We start from the raw sequence: 17075 nt of genomic DNA on the forward strand, positions 1-17075 counted from the left end.
ACACCTCTTTATGTTCGAAGTTTTAATGTTACTAAATAATTGTTTCTAAGGGTTATTACCATTATCAATGATATAAAGGGATAAGACAAAGGTCAATATAATTGATGTACATTCCCAATTATAAAACACAAAATTACTGCTTGTGTAGATAAAAATTAGTAGTCAAAACATTTTAACACACAACTGTAAATCTTTGGCGACTAGTGTTATAAACAGCCAAATGTCCCAAAGGTTAAGTTAATATCCAAATAACGTGGTGTTCTTATAATTAATAGAAATTGGAATTAGCAAGTAGTGTTATGTGTCTGTCTATTGGTAATGCTTTGTTTTTAAATTATGTAATTACTTTGTCTTCATTTTAAAATCTGCAGTTTTATTCAGGAAGGGAGGGGACATTGGACTGTTTATTACACTAGTCCCCAAAGTTTTAAAATAAAATTTTTATATTTTTTGGCCTAAAAACTTTAGGAAGTTTTATTGATTTTTTATTGCTTGGTTCATTAAGTAGAGTGTTGAAATATTTTAATCACTAATTGTCATCTACAGAAATCAATTTCGTAATATAATTTGATGTATCAATATTATGTAGGTTACTAGGTATATACAATATACAATGATACATATATTAATCGGTCATTGTTTTGTCCCTTAGATCCCTGTTTGTTAATTAACCCTTAACAGTTGGGCCCCTTGTCGCACATTTATCAGTCGGGGGGAGGGGGTTCTTTTTGCAGGTCCCCTGATTGATAATGAATTTCCGACTATAAGTGATTCAAAGTCAATTTTCGCTTACTTCGCTCTTTTATTCAACAACCTTTGTTTTTAGGTCCTTTTTTTACTTAAAAATTTCAAATAGCTGTTATTTTTTTTTTTTTGAAGCTACAAATACAATTTTTTCAGAAAATGTTTATCTTTATGTAAATTTTATATTATAAATCTGAAAACATAAATTTTGGCGGCCGCAGCTGTACTTGGCAGCTGCCAAACGCCGCAGTCGGCGGGTGGCGGGAAAACAGCGGCGGATCTTTAGGAAATTTTAATACGTTATGTAGACATACAAGAAAAGCTTAAATTTAAAATTTGAAGTCTCTAAGTCAAAAATTGCGGTCACAGGAGGCTTTTCAAGATTTCTAGAGACCTGGTGGATTAGGACCTTCAAGATCATACCTGGAACCTAAAATTGACTTGAATACCTATATTTTACATAAGGGTTTACTACTAGATGATATTTTAGTAAGATAAAAGGCTTTGTTAAAGTCAGAAAAAATGTTTTGCTTTTTATCTGGATGAACCTGTCAGGTTTGCTGGCATGCAGTGCCCGCCAGGCTGGAGATATTCAAAAAATTCCAACTCTCAGTTATGTGGCATAGCCATAGTTAAGAAGTCACTCATTTATGGCCCTCTATCTTTCACACACAGAAAATATGATAGAAAAAACGGAGGGGAGGAGGGGGGGGGAAATGACCCCCTCCCCCTAACCGTTAAGGTTTAATATACACAAACAGTAAACAAGAATCATAATTTCATTATAAATATAGATATTAGTTTATAAAAATTGATGTCAATCATGCCTACATTTATAATGGATTTATCATCACTGAACAAACTTGTAGCTGACTACAATAAGGATTTCCCATCCACCCCTTTACATCATCCCCTCCCCTTCTACCGAAATGAATTCCCAGGCCCCAACAACCCCTAGTTTGACGCTTTGAACACTAAAATCGGACTACAATTGACATAGATACACTTTAAAGGGCCCAAAAAGCTAGTGATAGAGTAGCTGCGCTACTGAAAATTTTTTGTATTGCTCTGATAAGTTAAGAAATGCATTCCCTGACCTCAAACATTCTAATTTGACATTTTGAACACAAAATTCGGGCTCTAAATATTAAATCCCCTTTTTGGCTGATATGCCCCAATGTGCACTGAAAGAAAAATATTGAACTTTAGGTTATCCTGTCTTATTTTCCTGTAATTTATCATAAATGGTATTACTTTAGAACTGGCAGTTTCTTATAAAACACTACCATAATTGGGGGTTGTTTTCATATTTGACAAGTGTTGATTAGAATGGATAGTTACAGAAGTATCACAGTAGAATTTTTCTGGTTTATCCCACCCATTCCTAGAAGAAAACTATTTTGTTTAAAACCAAAATTAACTTGTTTTGAATTTTTTCCCCAATAGTCTGCTAGTATTTGTATTGGTTAGTTCAGTAAGAGTTGTCTGCTTTGGGAATAATTGTTTTAGCGGCATTCTTTGCGCTGGTACCCAAAGTCTTTGAAATTTGCCAAAATAATAAAAGTTGCATGTGTTCTGGTAACCAAAGACTGTCAGAAATATGAATTTTAGATCCATTGTCCCCTCTCTTCCTCCCTGAGTATTAGTAGTAGACACGAAAGGGACTATACCCTATATTATAAATGACGTTTGACTTTCTGGTAACGATTTTAGATTGACTACGCTTTTTAAATCGTACCTAATTGTTAATCATCATCTAATATTTTACAATCAGTAGACTTATTCTAACATGCATGAAGAGCTAACCGGACGGACGGATGTACAAGCCATAAAATTTAAAAAACGCTAAGTTTTTAAAAATAAAAGTGGTAAATTCATTAAATTACATAATTAATCAAGTTAAGAATATACTAATTAAATACCTATCAGTATTTTATTCAGAATAATTAACTAAAGCAATTAATATTAAACAAATGATTGATAAACAAGGATGACAACATCCATAACAGGGAAGCTCTTAAACTAAGGGACAAACGAAACAAAATTATTTATTATAATTAAATATTGAAAAAATAGTCCGAACGACAATTATTTCAGAAGATTGAGTATAATCAATAATTATTTATTAAAGTCTGACTCATTAAAGAGGGAAATATGGAACAGTAGATTAAAGAGTAGATTTGCTAACAAAATCTAGAATAAAATACATGCTTATACCAACCTACCTACATAGTTTTAATAATTGGTAATTAGAAAGTCCTCTAGCTGTCAGTTTTTGTTCATTTTGTTGTTTTATACACTTTTTATTTTTAACAAGGTATATTTTAACAAGGTTGTCTGCATTCATAGAAGCAAAAGACGTTTTCACACAAGGCAGCTAGTTGAGAACTGATACTCCCTTCCTCATATTTTTGGAACAAACTTAAAATAAGGAGGGGGGTGTTTCGTTTGTTATTACTTTAGGTAAAGTTAAGTCATATGGGGCACCGGGTAGCCCCGCAGGGATTAGGCTCACTGAAGGGGTATGCATAGGAAACCTATTATTTTCAATTTATTTCAAAATAAGAGGGAGGCCAGGGTATCTATGCTAAAAAGGTCACTTTGTGTTAAAGCAGCTAGCAAATCGGAGATGATGTCTTTAAATGACAAACATTGGAGGCATGAAGGAATTTTTTATATACTAAGCCAAATTTAATATGAGGATTTCAATAGAGTTTTGATTCAAACGGATGATTTTATTCATATATCTCAGATTTAATGTTATGTACATCACCAATTATAGAAAATACTAGCTGATCCCCCCCCCCTATATTTATTTTTTGGAAGACAGTTGTCCTCCCCCAAAAATAGCTAAAAACCACCACAGAACCATAAGTTTTAGTCCCAGTGAAGCACAACCTAATTGGTTCATTCAGAGGTTAGCGAGATCTATCCCTTTAGACTGACAGACAGACATCGTTCTACTTTGGATTGTATTATAGATATGGATTTCCTCCAACCCCCATTTGTGCACACCTCTGATATATAAATTATTAATTAAATGTTTAAAACTCAACCTTAACTTTGACCCAATCATTGGTTTAATATTTGGAGGAGGAAAGCTATTCTATCAATCAAACACTTTATAAAGATCAGTTTTAGAGAATTTTTTTTGAATTTGTTAGTCTGTAGAGAAGGAGATTTTGGCAAGCAATGATGAAAACATCCATAAAAGCAAAGGCTTAAAATCAGACGGTAGGACAAACGAACATTATCACTTGTAGCATAATATAAATTTTTAAGTATAGACAAAATTGTGTGTAAATTTATTTAAAGATTGCTTTCTTACAGGATACTGTTAAATAACATATTCAGATTTTGGTCATTAAGATGCTTTGTTTAGAACTTTGTACTTTTTTGTTCTAGGAATCAGATAAATAGGATAATTACATCATATAAGTTTTTTTTATTTAAAAGTTTTAAAAATCAACATGTTGCTACACTTTCTAAACTATTCTAACTGTTACAAGAAATTTTTTTAAAAATTTAAAAGACTATCTAAAATTATTACAAAGTCTTAATAAAAATCTTTTTTCAAATCACATGTATTAAATAAATAGAAAATGAAAATAAAAACTATAAAAATCACTAGTTATCCTTGTTGTATATTTATAAATAATTAAGGAATTTAGCAATGGTTACTGCTTAGTACTAAATTGATCCAATACCCATCAAATTAAAATTTCATATATTAATCAGTTTCACCCATACTTCCATTAGGACAGTTAAAAGTTAATCATTAATAGTTTGTTAAAAACTAGTGGCATAGCCCCTTGCATCTAGGGAAGGGTTGGACAAAAAAATCGACTAAGACGACCGAAAGATTTATATTTTACAATTAGATAGCCTGAAACCATCCAAAGAATTCATAGAAGCTACTCTAAAATAAAGAACCCAATCGGTTCAGTGGCTAGGCCAATAAAGGCCTCTAGGTGCGCTGTAGTTAATGAGGGAAAACGATCAAGTTTAGTTTTAAAAAGCTAAGAAAAGCCAAAATCAATTATTTTTAAGATGGATAATTTTTTCTATAGTTAATTTCTCTTGGGAAATTGTTGATAGACTGGTATCTGATACCATTGTAATAGTTTTGAATGGATGGTTTTATTTTTTTTATAATGTGCATCATTATATCCGTTTTTAGAGGCTATATATCAAACAACAATCGGCAGCTGCGCCTCAGCCTAAAATTTAATTTCGATTGCGTACATAAAAAAAATCAGTAAAGATGGATTGTCTGTTTAGGAACAGGTTTACACATTCAGCTAAATTTTTAATTCATAATATAATAATTTCACTTAGGCTTACACGCGGCTGCCGAGCCCCGACATAAAATTGTATTTTTCTGTTCTGTCAATAATTGCTCCTGAACCTTGAATTACTCTCTGAGTCTACATTCTTCAATCCCCTCTTTTATTCTATTTTCAGCTTGGACAATGAGAAAGATGAGATTATTACTAATTTTAATCTATATTTGTCTTTTTACCACAAAATCAGGTATACAAAAAGTTTTAATAAATGCAAAAATTATTAGAATATTTACTAAGCAATATCCATCCAACAACACCCATAAAAGCAAAGAACACTAATAGTTTTAGAGTGTGAGAATATTAAGGTATTAGCTTAAACAAATTTGTATGTAAATTTGTTGCAAAATCTGATTCAATGAAGGATATTGTTTTAGACCTTACTTACATTCTAGAGACTTTTTAGAGATGCTTCGCTTATAACAATGCACCGTTTTGCCCTTAGAATTATTATTATCTAAAAAGTTTTTATGTTTTTAATCTTTAAATTCACCATCGGACTTTCTGTTGATTATTATATAATTGCTACGCTTTCTAAATAATATGTACCTAACTGCTACAGGAATTATCATACGGTTTTTACGTTGTTTATAAAAGCGAAGCTTTTCTAAAATTAGGGTCGGTCCGTCCGTACGTCCGTCCGAGATAGATAGCTTTTATTTTTTTTTTAATTTAGGCATATTAGAATTGTCCTATCGATTTCAAACTTTGCATGGTGATTCCTGTAGTAGTACGATTTAGAAAGCGTAGCAACTCTATAATCATTACCAGAATGTCCGTCCCTCCATTTTAAACATGTTGATTTTTTACTTTTTAACAACAAATTATTATGTGATCTAATTATCCGATTGTTCTGATTTTTGGTATACTGATTCCTGGGACAACAAAGTACAATATCATAAGCAAAGCAACTCTATAAGCAAGTCCTAAAATGTAAGTATGTCCATAAACATTGTCCTGTATTAAGAAGTTTTTCAACAAATTTACTCACAATTTTGCTTTGTCTCTTATTAATTTATATTCTGATTATTCAGTTCTGACACTATACAAGTGTTAATGTTCGTTTGTCCAACCGTCTCAGAGCTTAGCTTTTATGGATGTTGTCATCCTTATTTCATTATATTTGATATATGGATATTAAAATAATAAAAATAAAAGTACACATGTCCTGTTTATGATGAAAGCCATTAAAACATTTTTACTAATTAAAAAAATGTTAATGGCAAAAGTAAAAGACTTGATATTTGTATTTTTATGAAAATAAATATAAAGTCTGTAAGTTCGATCATGTATATAGTGATAACTCTGTGAAAAATGCTTACACATCAGATCTTTTTCGACCTAAGATACTAAAACAGCTTATTTACAAGCCCAAGTAATCTTTCTTAAATATATTTTTGTTTAATTTTTTTTTTTTTATTTTTTTTTTTTTTACTAATATTATTTTATATGATAATTAATGTATAAATCCCTTTTTTCAAAATGTTAATTAAATGAGAAAAGTATAAAAAATGGATTTTTCCAATGATTTTATAGTAATCATACATATAAAAACTTACATCAAAATCTGCATATTTTTACTATTTTCAATAATTTTCCATCAAATATAAAGATATTTATAAACTGATTACTTGGGCTTGTAAATGAGCTATTTCAGTATCTTACGTCGAAAAGATCTGTGTTTTGTAAGCATTTTTCACAGAGTTATGGCTATATACATGATCGAACATATAAAAAACAAAAAACAAAAGTTCAGTGGTAACTAAATAGTCAGTTTACCTAAATGATCTTAGTCGAGCACAATAAACCCCCCTCCTTTATTTGAAACTAGCAAATACGCCCCTAGAGGCCTCTAGTGACACGTAAAATTGTTTCTTTTCAATCTATTTTAAAATCAGCTATATACCAAAAATATTTTTTTCATTGCTAGATGGTGTTAGTTATGTTATTAGATAATTGCAAAAATGTCCGCAGTTTGCGAGATCCTTCGATACTCAAAAGACTCACAGACAAAAAAAACACCCTGTTACTTTATTATAAGGACTAGCGGCTAAGCCCCTAGAGGCCTCTAGTGGCATTTAAATGTTTTTTTTTATTTTAAATATCTAATTTGAGAAATAATTTGTCTATGGTCAATCAGCTGTTAAATTCATGTTTCTACACAGCGCCACTACGCTACGTAGAGACATTCATACGCTAGCGACACTATGCGGCAGGAATATTTCATTTTTTTCGATTTTATTGTGATTTCTCTTGGGAGGGTGGTGGTTCCCCCCCCCCCCAAAAAAAAATAGTTATAAACCTTCCCAGGACCTATGAGAATCTGTTAAGGAGAACCCGATCGGTTCAGCGGTTATCGAGATCCTTCGGTACAGACACACAGACACACAAACAAACATCCTGTTACTTTAGTATAAGGATAAATTGAAAAAAGGGAGGGGGATTAGTTTTTTTTTGTGTTTGGGTTTTACTTCAGTTTAGGTTATTTGAGGTACAAGGTATCCCGGCAGATTACACCAAATAATGTAGCTTTACTTTTTAAAAATTAAGGAATAAGGGGACATTTGGCTGTTTATTATAATAGTCTCAAAAGCTTTAAATAAACTTTTCTTATTCGGTGACTTTACCATTTTGGGTACTTTTTTTGAAGTTTTTTGGGTTGGTTAATGAAGTTGAGTGTACAAACGTTTTAACCACTAAATGTAATCTTCAGAAGAAATAATTTTGTGTATCATCATTTGGGATGTACAATGTACATCAATTTATCAGTCATTGTCTTATCCCTTTAGATCCCTTATCATAACTTTAAAAATTTTAGATGGCACCTACATTGGGCTATGCGGAGATGCTCCTAACATATACTCCGAGACACCCTACAACACTAGCATGGGACCTTCTAATATCATGACAAATGACTGCGAGGAGAATATCTATCGCAGTCCAAGACATCTGTAAGTATCTTTTATTGCTTTGCTAAGAAGAAGCGCTGGAAAGTGTCATGTGTGACGTCAAAAAAATGCGTCTAAAAAAGAAGGGATGAGAGGAGAAATGGTAAAGAAACGTCTAAAAAGAAGATGGATTTAGACTTATTTTTATGACGTCACACATGACACTTCCCAGCGCTTCTAGAAAGGCTACATGGACAGTTCTTTAATTCGACCAATAGTAAAATTAGAAACAATACAGCCTGGATTTGGGCATTTTGGAACGAGAGAGGTCGTGGTTTTTAGTATTAAATCTTTGGGGACATTTATTGAATTTGGATGGTGTTTTTCATTATGTTTAGAATCAAACTTTTTCAACCACTAATTGTAATCTGAAAAATTGATAATTTGACATTTTATCATTAAGGATGTAAATCAATTTATCAGCCATTGTCTTATCCCTTTAGGTCCATGGATAAAGTTTTGATTTGTGAAAATATATTCTACTTAAATTTTTGCGGATTTAGTAAAATAAAAATCAAATTTATGCTAATAAATAGTTAATTTAGGAAGGGGAAGGGGAGGTTATAATGAAATGCACTAATATAATTGTATAAAATTTAATTATTTATAACAAAATTTTGCTTATAGAAACCTGTATTGGCTGGTAAATCCAAGTAAGTCAATGTTGTAAATTATTTGCAATAATTAAGAAGTTTAAATTCTTTTTTTCCCTGAATTTAATAATATTTTATTTTAAATTCACATTTCTATTTGGAGTTACTCTATAAGTGATCCTTACTCTTTCTCTATTAAGTTTTGATTATTTCTTTAAAAAAACGCATTGTGGTTTAAGGTTCAATATAAGTAGAGCACATTTTAAATACAAAGATTTCATGTTTTTCTACATTTAATAATAAAGAATGTTGTATTACAGAATTGTTTAGCTTTTTACCAAAGTGTAAAAGCTAATTTTAAAACTACTAGATACAGCTATAACTATGACTTATCCTTTAAAACTTAATTTAAAAACTATTGAACGTAACTGTCCTAGTTTCTTTTCATTGTTATAAAGCAAGTCATTTTTTCGCGTATTTTCCGTATGCTGTTTTCAGCCAATAAATTCCTTTTGAAATTGTCAAAAATTTAATATTTTGTTGTGGTAGATTTTGTATAAAACTTGTTTTTTGATGTAACTACAGGGATATGGGGAACAAATAAGGGAAGGGGGTTGTGTGGAAATTTTTCACTAAGAATTGTTTGTTAGAAGCACATTCCTTTTTCCCTGGGTGTAACCTTTTAGTAAAATGCTCTTATTAAAGACAGTTTGACTTAATAAGAGCATTTGACTAAAAGGTTAATCTCAACAAGATATGCGAAAAAAATGTCCCCCTTTACAATATTACATTTGTTTCTGCTTACCTAAGGTGACGGGTCCCCAGACCTGCCAGCTACTGTGACATACACAATGAGTTGCATGGCATACATTGATGGATTTGTGATCAAACAATCTCACAATGACTGGGTAGGTCTTTATTTAGTTTTTTTTTTCAGCTGCAAAGATTCTTTACTTGTTGTTCATGTTAGCCTGTCTATCAGAAAGTAATGCAATATTATATGTCGGTTAAGGAAAACCTTTTTTAAATATGCAATAATAGACATAGTATATCTAGATAGTCCATCTGAACCCAATTTTTCGTCAAAATAAAAAAGAGAATTTTTACAGACATTTTGTTGTATACTAGATACTGGCGATAAAATTTGAGACAAATTTATTCGACACTATAATTTTTAGAAAGCTAACTTTATTGAAGAATTTAATAACTAACATATTATATGTTTTGTCATATGCTTCACATTATACGGGGGAAGAATTAATTACATGAATTAATTTACAAAAGAAAGCTTAATCCTAAAATAATTTATATCTGACTCATAATACGAACGAAATGTAAAAATTATGCCCTTGCATAACAAAATGTGTACACAAATTAAACCAATGATATCTCTTGTTTGTTAGTATTCTCCTATTGGTGGAATCAGGCAATATATTTCTAGTCTGGGAAAACTCTATTTATGCAATGATCCATTGATATTTTATAATTGTGCAATGTGCATGGTGGAAATTGTTGATTCCTCCTATCTGTGTTACTTCTTTCTGGTATATTCCCTTATGTGGCAACACCTCTTAAGGGGCGTTTCGTCGTATTTTCACATTAGAGTTTCTCCTATCTAGCCCCTAAGGACCAATTCCCTAGCCCTACGGGGCAATCACCTACCCTAAAATAACATAACTAAAGCTGCTGTGAAATAAGACTAAACGCCCCTTAAGAGGCCTTTTGCCTAACTCCCAACTTGCAATTGGAGGAGTTTGTACTTTATTTTCTAAAAATCCGTAGCTTACAGCTTTAAATATATTATTATAAAAATGTTGGAGGACTTTTCTTCTCTTTATATGAAGTATTAATATCATTTGAAAACTAAACTGATAATTGACCTTTTCAGTATCTAAATGCTATGACAACAAAAGTTGAAGTTACAATTGGGGACAAAGTGATAGAAAGGCTCATTAGTGAAGATTCTAGTACTATAGTAAGTTTTATGTTTTAACACTTCTATTATGTAAGATAACAGTTATTTTAATATTAATTAAACTTATGGATATAGTCCCTTTCGTGACAACGCTTCTTAAGGGGTGTTTCGTCATATTTTCACAATGGAATTTGATGGGATATTTTTAGGCTAGGTTAGGTTAGGTCATATTAGTTTATGTGATTGCCCCGCAGGGTTAGGCAATTGGCCCCGCAGTGTTAGAGCCCACCACAGGGGCTAGAAATATGAGAAAAGGTATTGTGCATATACAAAGAAACGTCCCTTAAGAGGTCACGAAAGGGACTATACCCAAACTTTTTTGTTCCAATAATTTTTAAATCTTCTGAAAACACAAATGTTACTGAGTTAAAGTAAAAGTTATAGTTATAAATTCTTTGTAGAAAATTTATTTAATATATAATTCATAACATAAATTCATAAAACAACATTATAGCTTGTAACACAGGAATAAAATCTTATGTAGAAATTCAACTCAAATTCTCAACTATTCTCATGGGAATATTACACTCTGAGTTAACCTTAATGTTAATTCAATATAAAATTGTCTACCAATCCAAAATAATATTCAATACAAAAGCTAAAAACCTTTAGTCAAACTGCAAAGATGTTTTGCCCATGTCTTCCCCTATACCTGGTGGTGAAACAGTGTTCACAGATACTGTTATTCTCACAGTATTGGAGAAAGGAAAAGATTATGCGGCTATAAATTACTTTGAACCAACAGGTGAAAAAATTCCTAAAATAAAGTAACAGGTTGTTTGTTTGCCTGGTTGTACGAAAGGATCTCGCTAACCGCTGAATCGATATGGTTCTCCTTTACAGGGTAGCTTCTTGTGGGTCCTGGGAAGGTTTATAACTATAACCCTCCAAAAAAAACAATCTTATTATTTATTAAAAACTAAAATAAAAGATGGGGATTTTGGGTGGTCGACCCCCCCCCCCAAAAAAAAAAAAATACCCCCCAGACATTGGTTTTTTTCTACTTTTTCTTTTTAAATCTAAAATAAAAAAATGGGCTATTGATTTCAACTCCCCCCTCCTCAAGTATCTGCTAGTAGTAAATAAATAGCAAAATTCTTACATTTCCCTTTTTTACACATTGAAATAATAATATACAATTAATATCTTTTTACAGGATATGCTTATAATGGATATGATTATACAAAGGGAGACATGTTCACTTATATTCAACAAGGAAATATGTTTATACAATTTAATTCTGATGACTACTGCATGCCATTTAATTTTTCCATCATGAACCCAGGTTTCAGCCAAAGTAAGCACACTTTTTTTAATTACCTAAAAATAAAGAAAATAAATATTTTTTTAAAAAATTTAGTCCTTATTTATTCTCAAAAATAAGAATTATAAAATGAAGTACACATAACAGTAATTCAGCTAGTAAAATATAAATCCAACTATCCTAGTGCTCTGTCCTAACACAACTTTTAATTCTGCTGTTTCAGTGGGTGATTTTGAAACTGGAGGTCCTCCTGAACAGATGGCAGAACCAACTATTCATGATATGACCGGGCTCTACAGAATTTTTTACTTTGATGGTATTTTGTATAGTCTAACTATACCTTAAATAAATTTAGGGATTGGTTTGTCATTTTAAATTATGAAACTTATCTAACATTTAATTTTAAGCTACAATTGACGGGTATAGTGACAACGCACCTTAAAAGGCGATTCTTCGTATTTTTCACTTCTTTTCTCCTATTTCTAGCACTGGGGGGGGGCTCTAACCCTGCAGGGCTAATTGTCTAATCCTGTGGATCAATCACCTAACCTAATATAATTCAACCTAACCTAAAATTACCTCTAAAAGCCATTTTAAAAATACGACGAATCGCCCCTTAAGGGCGTTGCCACAAAAGTGACTATTCTCCATTTGACTAGTAATTGGCTAAATATGGCATAATGGAAAGTTGTACATAAAGTTGAGGCACATGAGCACGTTTTTTGTTTCCCAATAATTTGAATAATATTTCAGTTCAATCTGGCAATGGATTCAACATGAAGCTGTCAGCTGGTCCTGAACCTAGTATCACTGCAACATGCGGGGACCATATAGAGATTTTGTTTGAATATAATTTGATATCAATGATTAGATGTGGTCTTGTTAAAAATTCTACGGTAATCATTTAATAATATGAAATAAATAATATTGAATGTATGGAAATTTTCCAAGTAAAAGTGTTTAAGCTTGTTACTTATAATAAAGTAGTTATTCAAATATGTTTTTTTAATAAACTTATTTTTTTGAATTATAATTTATAAACTTTTCTCGCATCAGGTTGTTAACAATCTTTTACGTGATTGGGGGACTGATGTAAGAAAATTTTGGATAAGGACATATAAGATAGAAAGTAAAGTACAGGTAATTTTAATGTTATCACAACAGCTACAAGTGAAAACAATTGTTTAATACCAACGTTTTTTTTATTAATCAACCAGACTTACCACGGGCAAGGACTTGAAAATAAAAATTAATTATATTTCCAAGTCGGTGCACGGGGTTCAAAGAAAAATTCGAAATTTTCACACATTCGCAGGAAAACTTAGACGACAGGAAATATGAGTATCAATTTTTTAAAAACCACTAATGCTCCCTTCAAAGGGAAAGATAATGGTGTGTTCACATTTCTTCTAAATTTCAAATTTGCATAAAAAAATCTTGTTAATTCAATTATAATACAGGTAATAAAATAGCTTCATATAATGTATGTATAGGTTGAGGTTGGTAGAGATAACAACCCTACACCAATTATTGAATTTCTGTTTGCCACGCGTAAGTTTATTATATTACTAGCGGCTACGCCACTAGAGGCCTCTAGGGACATGTAAAATTGTTTCTTTTCAATCTATTTTAAAATCAGCTATTTACCAAATATATTTTTTTTGCAGATAGATGGTGTTAGTTATGTTTTTAGTTAATTGCAAAAATGTCCGCAGGGCGGCGTTTTTTTATCGATTTCTCTGGGGAGGGTGGTGGTACTCTCCCTCAAAATAGTTATAAACCTTCCCGGGACCTATGAAAAGCTACCCTGTTAAGAAGAAAGCGGTTAGCGAGATCCTTCGGTACAGACAAACAAACATCCTGTTACTTTATCATAGGGATTTTAGATTTCTACTACAGAAAGCATATCATATTTATATTATACAAAAGCGGTTCCATCGGGATTGAACCCAAACGGGATTGAACCCAACGGGATTGAACCCACGGAATTGAACCCGCACGGGATTGAACCCAATGGGATTGAACCCAACGGGATTGAACCCACACGGGATTGAACCCACGGGATTGAACCCACGGAATTGAACCCGCACGGGATTGAACCCAAAAAGGTGTAGGTTTCCCCCAATTTTTTTCTTCAATTTTTTTGGGGGTTTAAGTCTCCTCTTCCAATTTTTTTTCTTAAATTTTTGGGGGTTGAGAGCCTCCCCCACCAAATTTTTTTTTCTCAACCCCCAAAAAATCAAGAAAAAAATAATTTGGGAGGGGAGTTTAAACCCCTCAAAAAATTGAAAAAAAATAAAAAATTTGGAGGGGGAGACTTACACCCCCCCCCAAAAAAAAAAAAATTGGGTGCAGAGACTTAAACCCGCCAAAAAATTGAACAAAAAAATGGAGGGGGAGACTTACAACCCCCAAAAAATTAAAAAAGAAAAAATAAATAATTTGGGGGAAGACTTACACCACCCAAAAATTTAAGAAAAAAAAATTGGAAGAGGAGACTTAAACCCCCCAAAAAATTGAAGAAAAAAAATTGGGGGAAACCTACACCTTTGTGGGTTCAATTCCATTGGGTTCAATCCTGTGCGGGTTCAATTCCATGGGTTCAATTCCGTGGGTTCAATCCCGTGTGGGTTCAATCCCGTTGGGTTCAATCCCGTTGGGTTCAATCCCGTGTGGGTTCAATTCCGTGGGTTCAATCCCGTTGGGTTCAATCCCGTGTGGGTTCAATCCCGTGGTTACCTACAAAAGCATATCAATGGTATCAATGGTATTGTTATGTAGAACTCCATAGAATTATATAGATCTTTGTGGGCCAATCTTCTTTCAACCCCCCACACTTTGTTGTTTACTAGTTTGATGAAAACAGTTTGGAATTTTTGCCTTCCCCTTATATACAAAGAATTTAGACAACATTTTTTTTTATTGTTCAGTAGGTTAAGGTGGGTTAGAAGAGCTCACATTGATAGTGCCCCAAATAGATATGGCCCCTCAGCCTTTATTATGAAAAACTTTACTTCCTAGTTGCTATGAACCGGATTGACTTTGTATGTTTTGGAACATTAGCTGGTCGTTCAGTTTCTAAATTCAGAACATGGGGTAAACTATAAAAATTTTTACATTAAAATGTGGACAAAAATAAATTAAAAGAAAATTTAGAAAAGAAATTAATTAGTATTGATATTTTTAAAACAGTTATTTGCAGATATTAACTTCCTACCTTTATAATTTCAGTTTATGAGCCATGGACAGTTCATGGAAACTATTCAGAGTGGGGAGAATGGGGAGAATGCACTAGCTTCTGTGGTGCTGGTAAAAGAAAAAGGTAAAATTTCAAAAATTGAAAACAAATTTTAAATATCATATTGGCTTTTTGATACTAAATAGAAAAACCACTTTTGTTGAGGTCATGATATGTTATAGTTTTTTTATAATATTGATTAAAGTTTTTTAAAAAGTATTCAAAGTCACAGAAATAATTTGAGCTATTATTTGAATGAGTTTTACTTAATAAATTTCAGCCTGGAACAAATATTTAACACAGGAAGCCTGCAGGAAATACACTGGCATTCATATAGAGTTTGAAAGGGCTTTTTTATAGGTATAGAACTTGTGATAGTCCAAAACCTGAAGGTATTGGATATGATTGTTCTGTCTATGGACTAGAAGAGGAAGAAGAAAGTTGTGAGAGCATGCCATGTTCTGGTAAGTTGGAAAAAGACACTCCTGCTCAAATTCCAATATTCTATCAACTTTTAGATATAATAAATGTTAAGATTAACTTTAGAATTGAAGTATATAGGTATATGTACATATTGATATAAAGATCATATTAGGAAAAAATGTTAAAAAGTTTTATCTTAAATATCATTCTCATAAGATATGCATTTAATAAATATAGAATTATATCCACATGGATACTTTCCATTTTAAATAAAATATGATTAATTTTTTTCTCATGATCAACTCATGTAAGCTTCCTCAAAATCTACAGGATTACTAACCAATTTTCATGTGACTATCCCTCTATTCTTTTTGATCTACTTCAGTTCTTTAAATTCTTAAACCTGCTATAATAGTATAAATAAATAAAATAGGATGAATTCAAAGAAAAATATTTAATTGTTATAGGAAATGATACAGGTGTCAGTGTAAATCTATGGTACCCTGAGATTACATTAACTAAAATTGGAGGACAAGGACCTCTGGATTACTTCAAAATTGGAGAATGGTATTCATATCATGCAGATATTGATCTTCCTCCAGGAAAAAACAACTCATTTATTCTTGGTGTCACTTCAATTGATCCATACAATGATGGTAATTATTTTAATATTTAGACAAAATGTATTGAAAATGATTGCTAAAATCTAAATATATCTTCATGTCTTAGAATATTTTTTTATTCTTTGTATTTTTTTTTAAAAATAGGTTGAAAACATACTAACTTTAAAATAAGACAAGGATGACACCAACAAAAGGACGAAACAAAACAAACTAAAGTATAGTACAGTACAGTAATTATAAATCTTTAATGTGTGGTTTTATGAAGAGATTGATAACATCCTTGAAGAAGTTGAAGACATCAGACATACAGAAAAAGCTAGACAGTGGAAGGATCAATTGGAAGAGACACCATCAAGAGAGGAGATTATTGAACAGATGAATAAGATGAAAGATTCTGCACCTGGAGAAGATGGAGTCAGGCTAAGATATTTGCTGAGAGGAGGTCCTGCAATCTTGGACGAAATAGTCACAATGGTACAGTTTATGTTTAACAACAGTGCAGACAAATGGGAAAGTTCCCTCAAAGTTGGTCTAGTTATACCACTCCACAAGAAAGGGGATAAAAATAATCCTAATAACTTTCGTGGGGTTGTGCTGTTGGCTATGGGCAGCAGGATTCTTGCTAGAGTCCTGGCGAATAGACTGAGGATATGGTCTGAGGAGCTGGAGCTCTTGGATGACAACCAATCTGGTTTCAGAAAAGGTCGCTCCACAGCTGATGCCACCCAGATCATGATCAGAATCCAGGAAGACACTGAAGATCTGCGGAAAAGATTGGAGGCCAAAGGAGAGGAGTTAGATGTTGGTGAACAACCTGTTGCAAGATTACTGGACCTAAGAAAGGCCTATCCCAGGGTCAATAAACCGGCTCTGTGGAAGATCCTGGAGAGGAAAGGTATGGGAGAGAAGTGTTTAAGGGCTATC

General features: G+C 32.2%; 1 protein-coding gene across 1 annotated transcript in view; it reads left to right on the plus strand.

Moving 5' to 3' along the window:
* Positions 1-5212: 5212 nt before the first annotated feature.
* Positions 5213-17075, plus strand: part of LOC145328167 (uncharacterized) — a 43620-nt gene continuing 31757 nt past the window's right edge. The window contains exons 1-15 of the mRNA XM_080171755.1: positions 5213-5277; positions 7906-8038; positions 8663-8688; positions 9439-9536; positions 10517-10603; positions 11216-11348; positions 11760-11900; positions 12091-12183; positions 12621-12763; positions 12924-13007; positions 13361-13418; positions 14889-14963; positions 15099-15189; positions 15466-15569; positions 15996-16184. Of these exons, the coding sequence (XP_080027881.1) occupies positions 5217-5277; positions 7906-8038; positions 8663-8688; positions 9439-9536; positions 10517-10603; positions 11216-11348; positions 11760-11900; positions 12091-12183; positions 12621-12763; positions 12924-13007; positions 13361-13418; positions 14889-14963; positions 15099-15189; positions 15466-15569; positions 15996-16184 (1516 nt within the window). The 5' untranslated portion in view covers positions 5213-5216. The remainder of the gene's footprint in view (positions 5278-7905; positions 8039-8662; positions 8689-9438; positions 9537-10516; positions 10604-11215; positions 11349-11759; positions 11901-12090; positions 12184-12620; positions 12764-12923; positions 13008-13360; positions 13419-14888; positions 14964-15098; positions 15190-15465; positions 15570-15995; positions 16185-17075) is intronic.

This window comes from Acartia tonsa, chromosome 9, assembly GCF_053477335.1.
Source record: "Acartia tonsa isolate MP-2025a chromosome 9, ASM5347733v1, whole genome shotgun sequence".
Lineage (NCBI taxonomy): Eukaryota > Metazoa > Arthropoda > Copepoda > Calanoida > Acartiidae > Acartia > Acartia tonsa.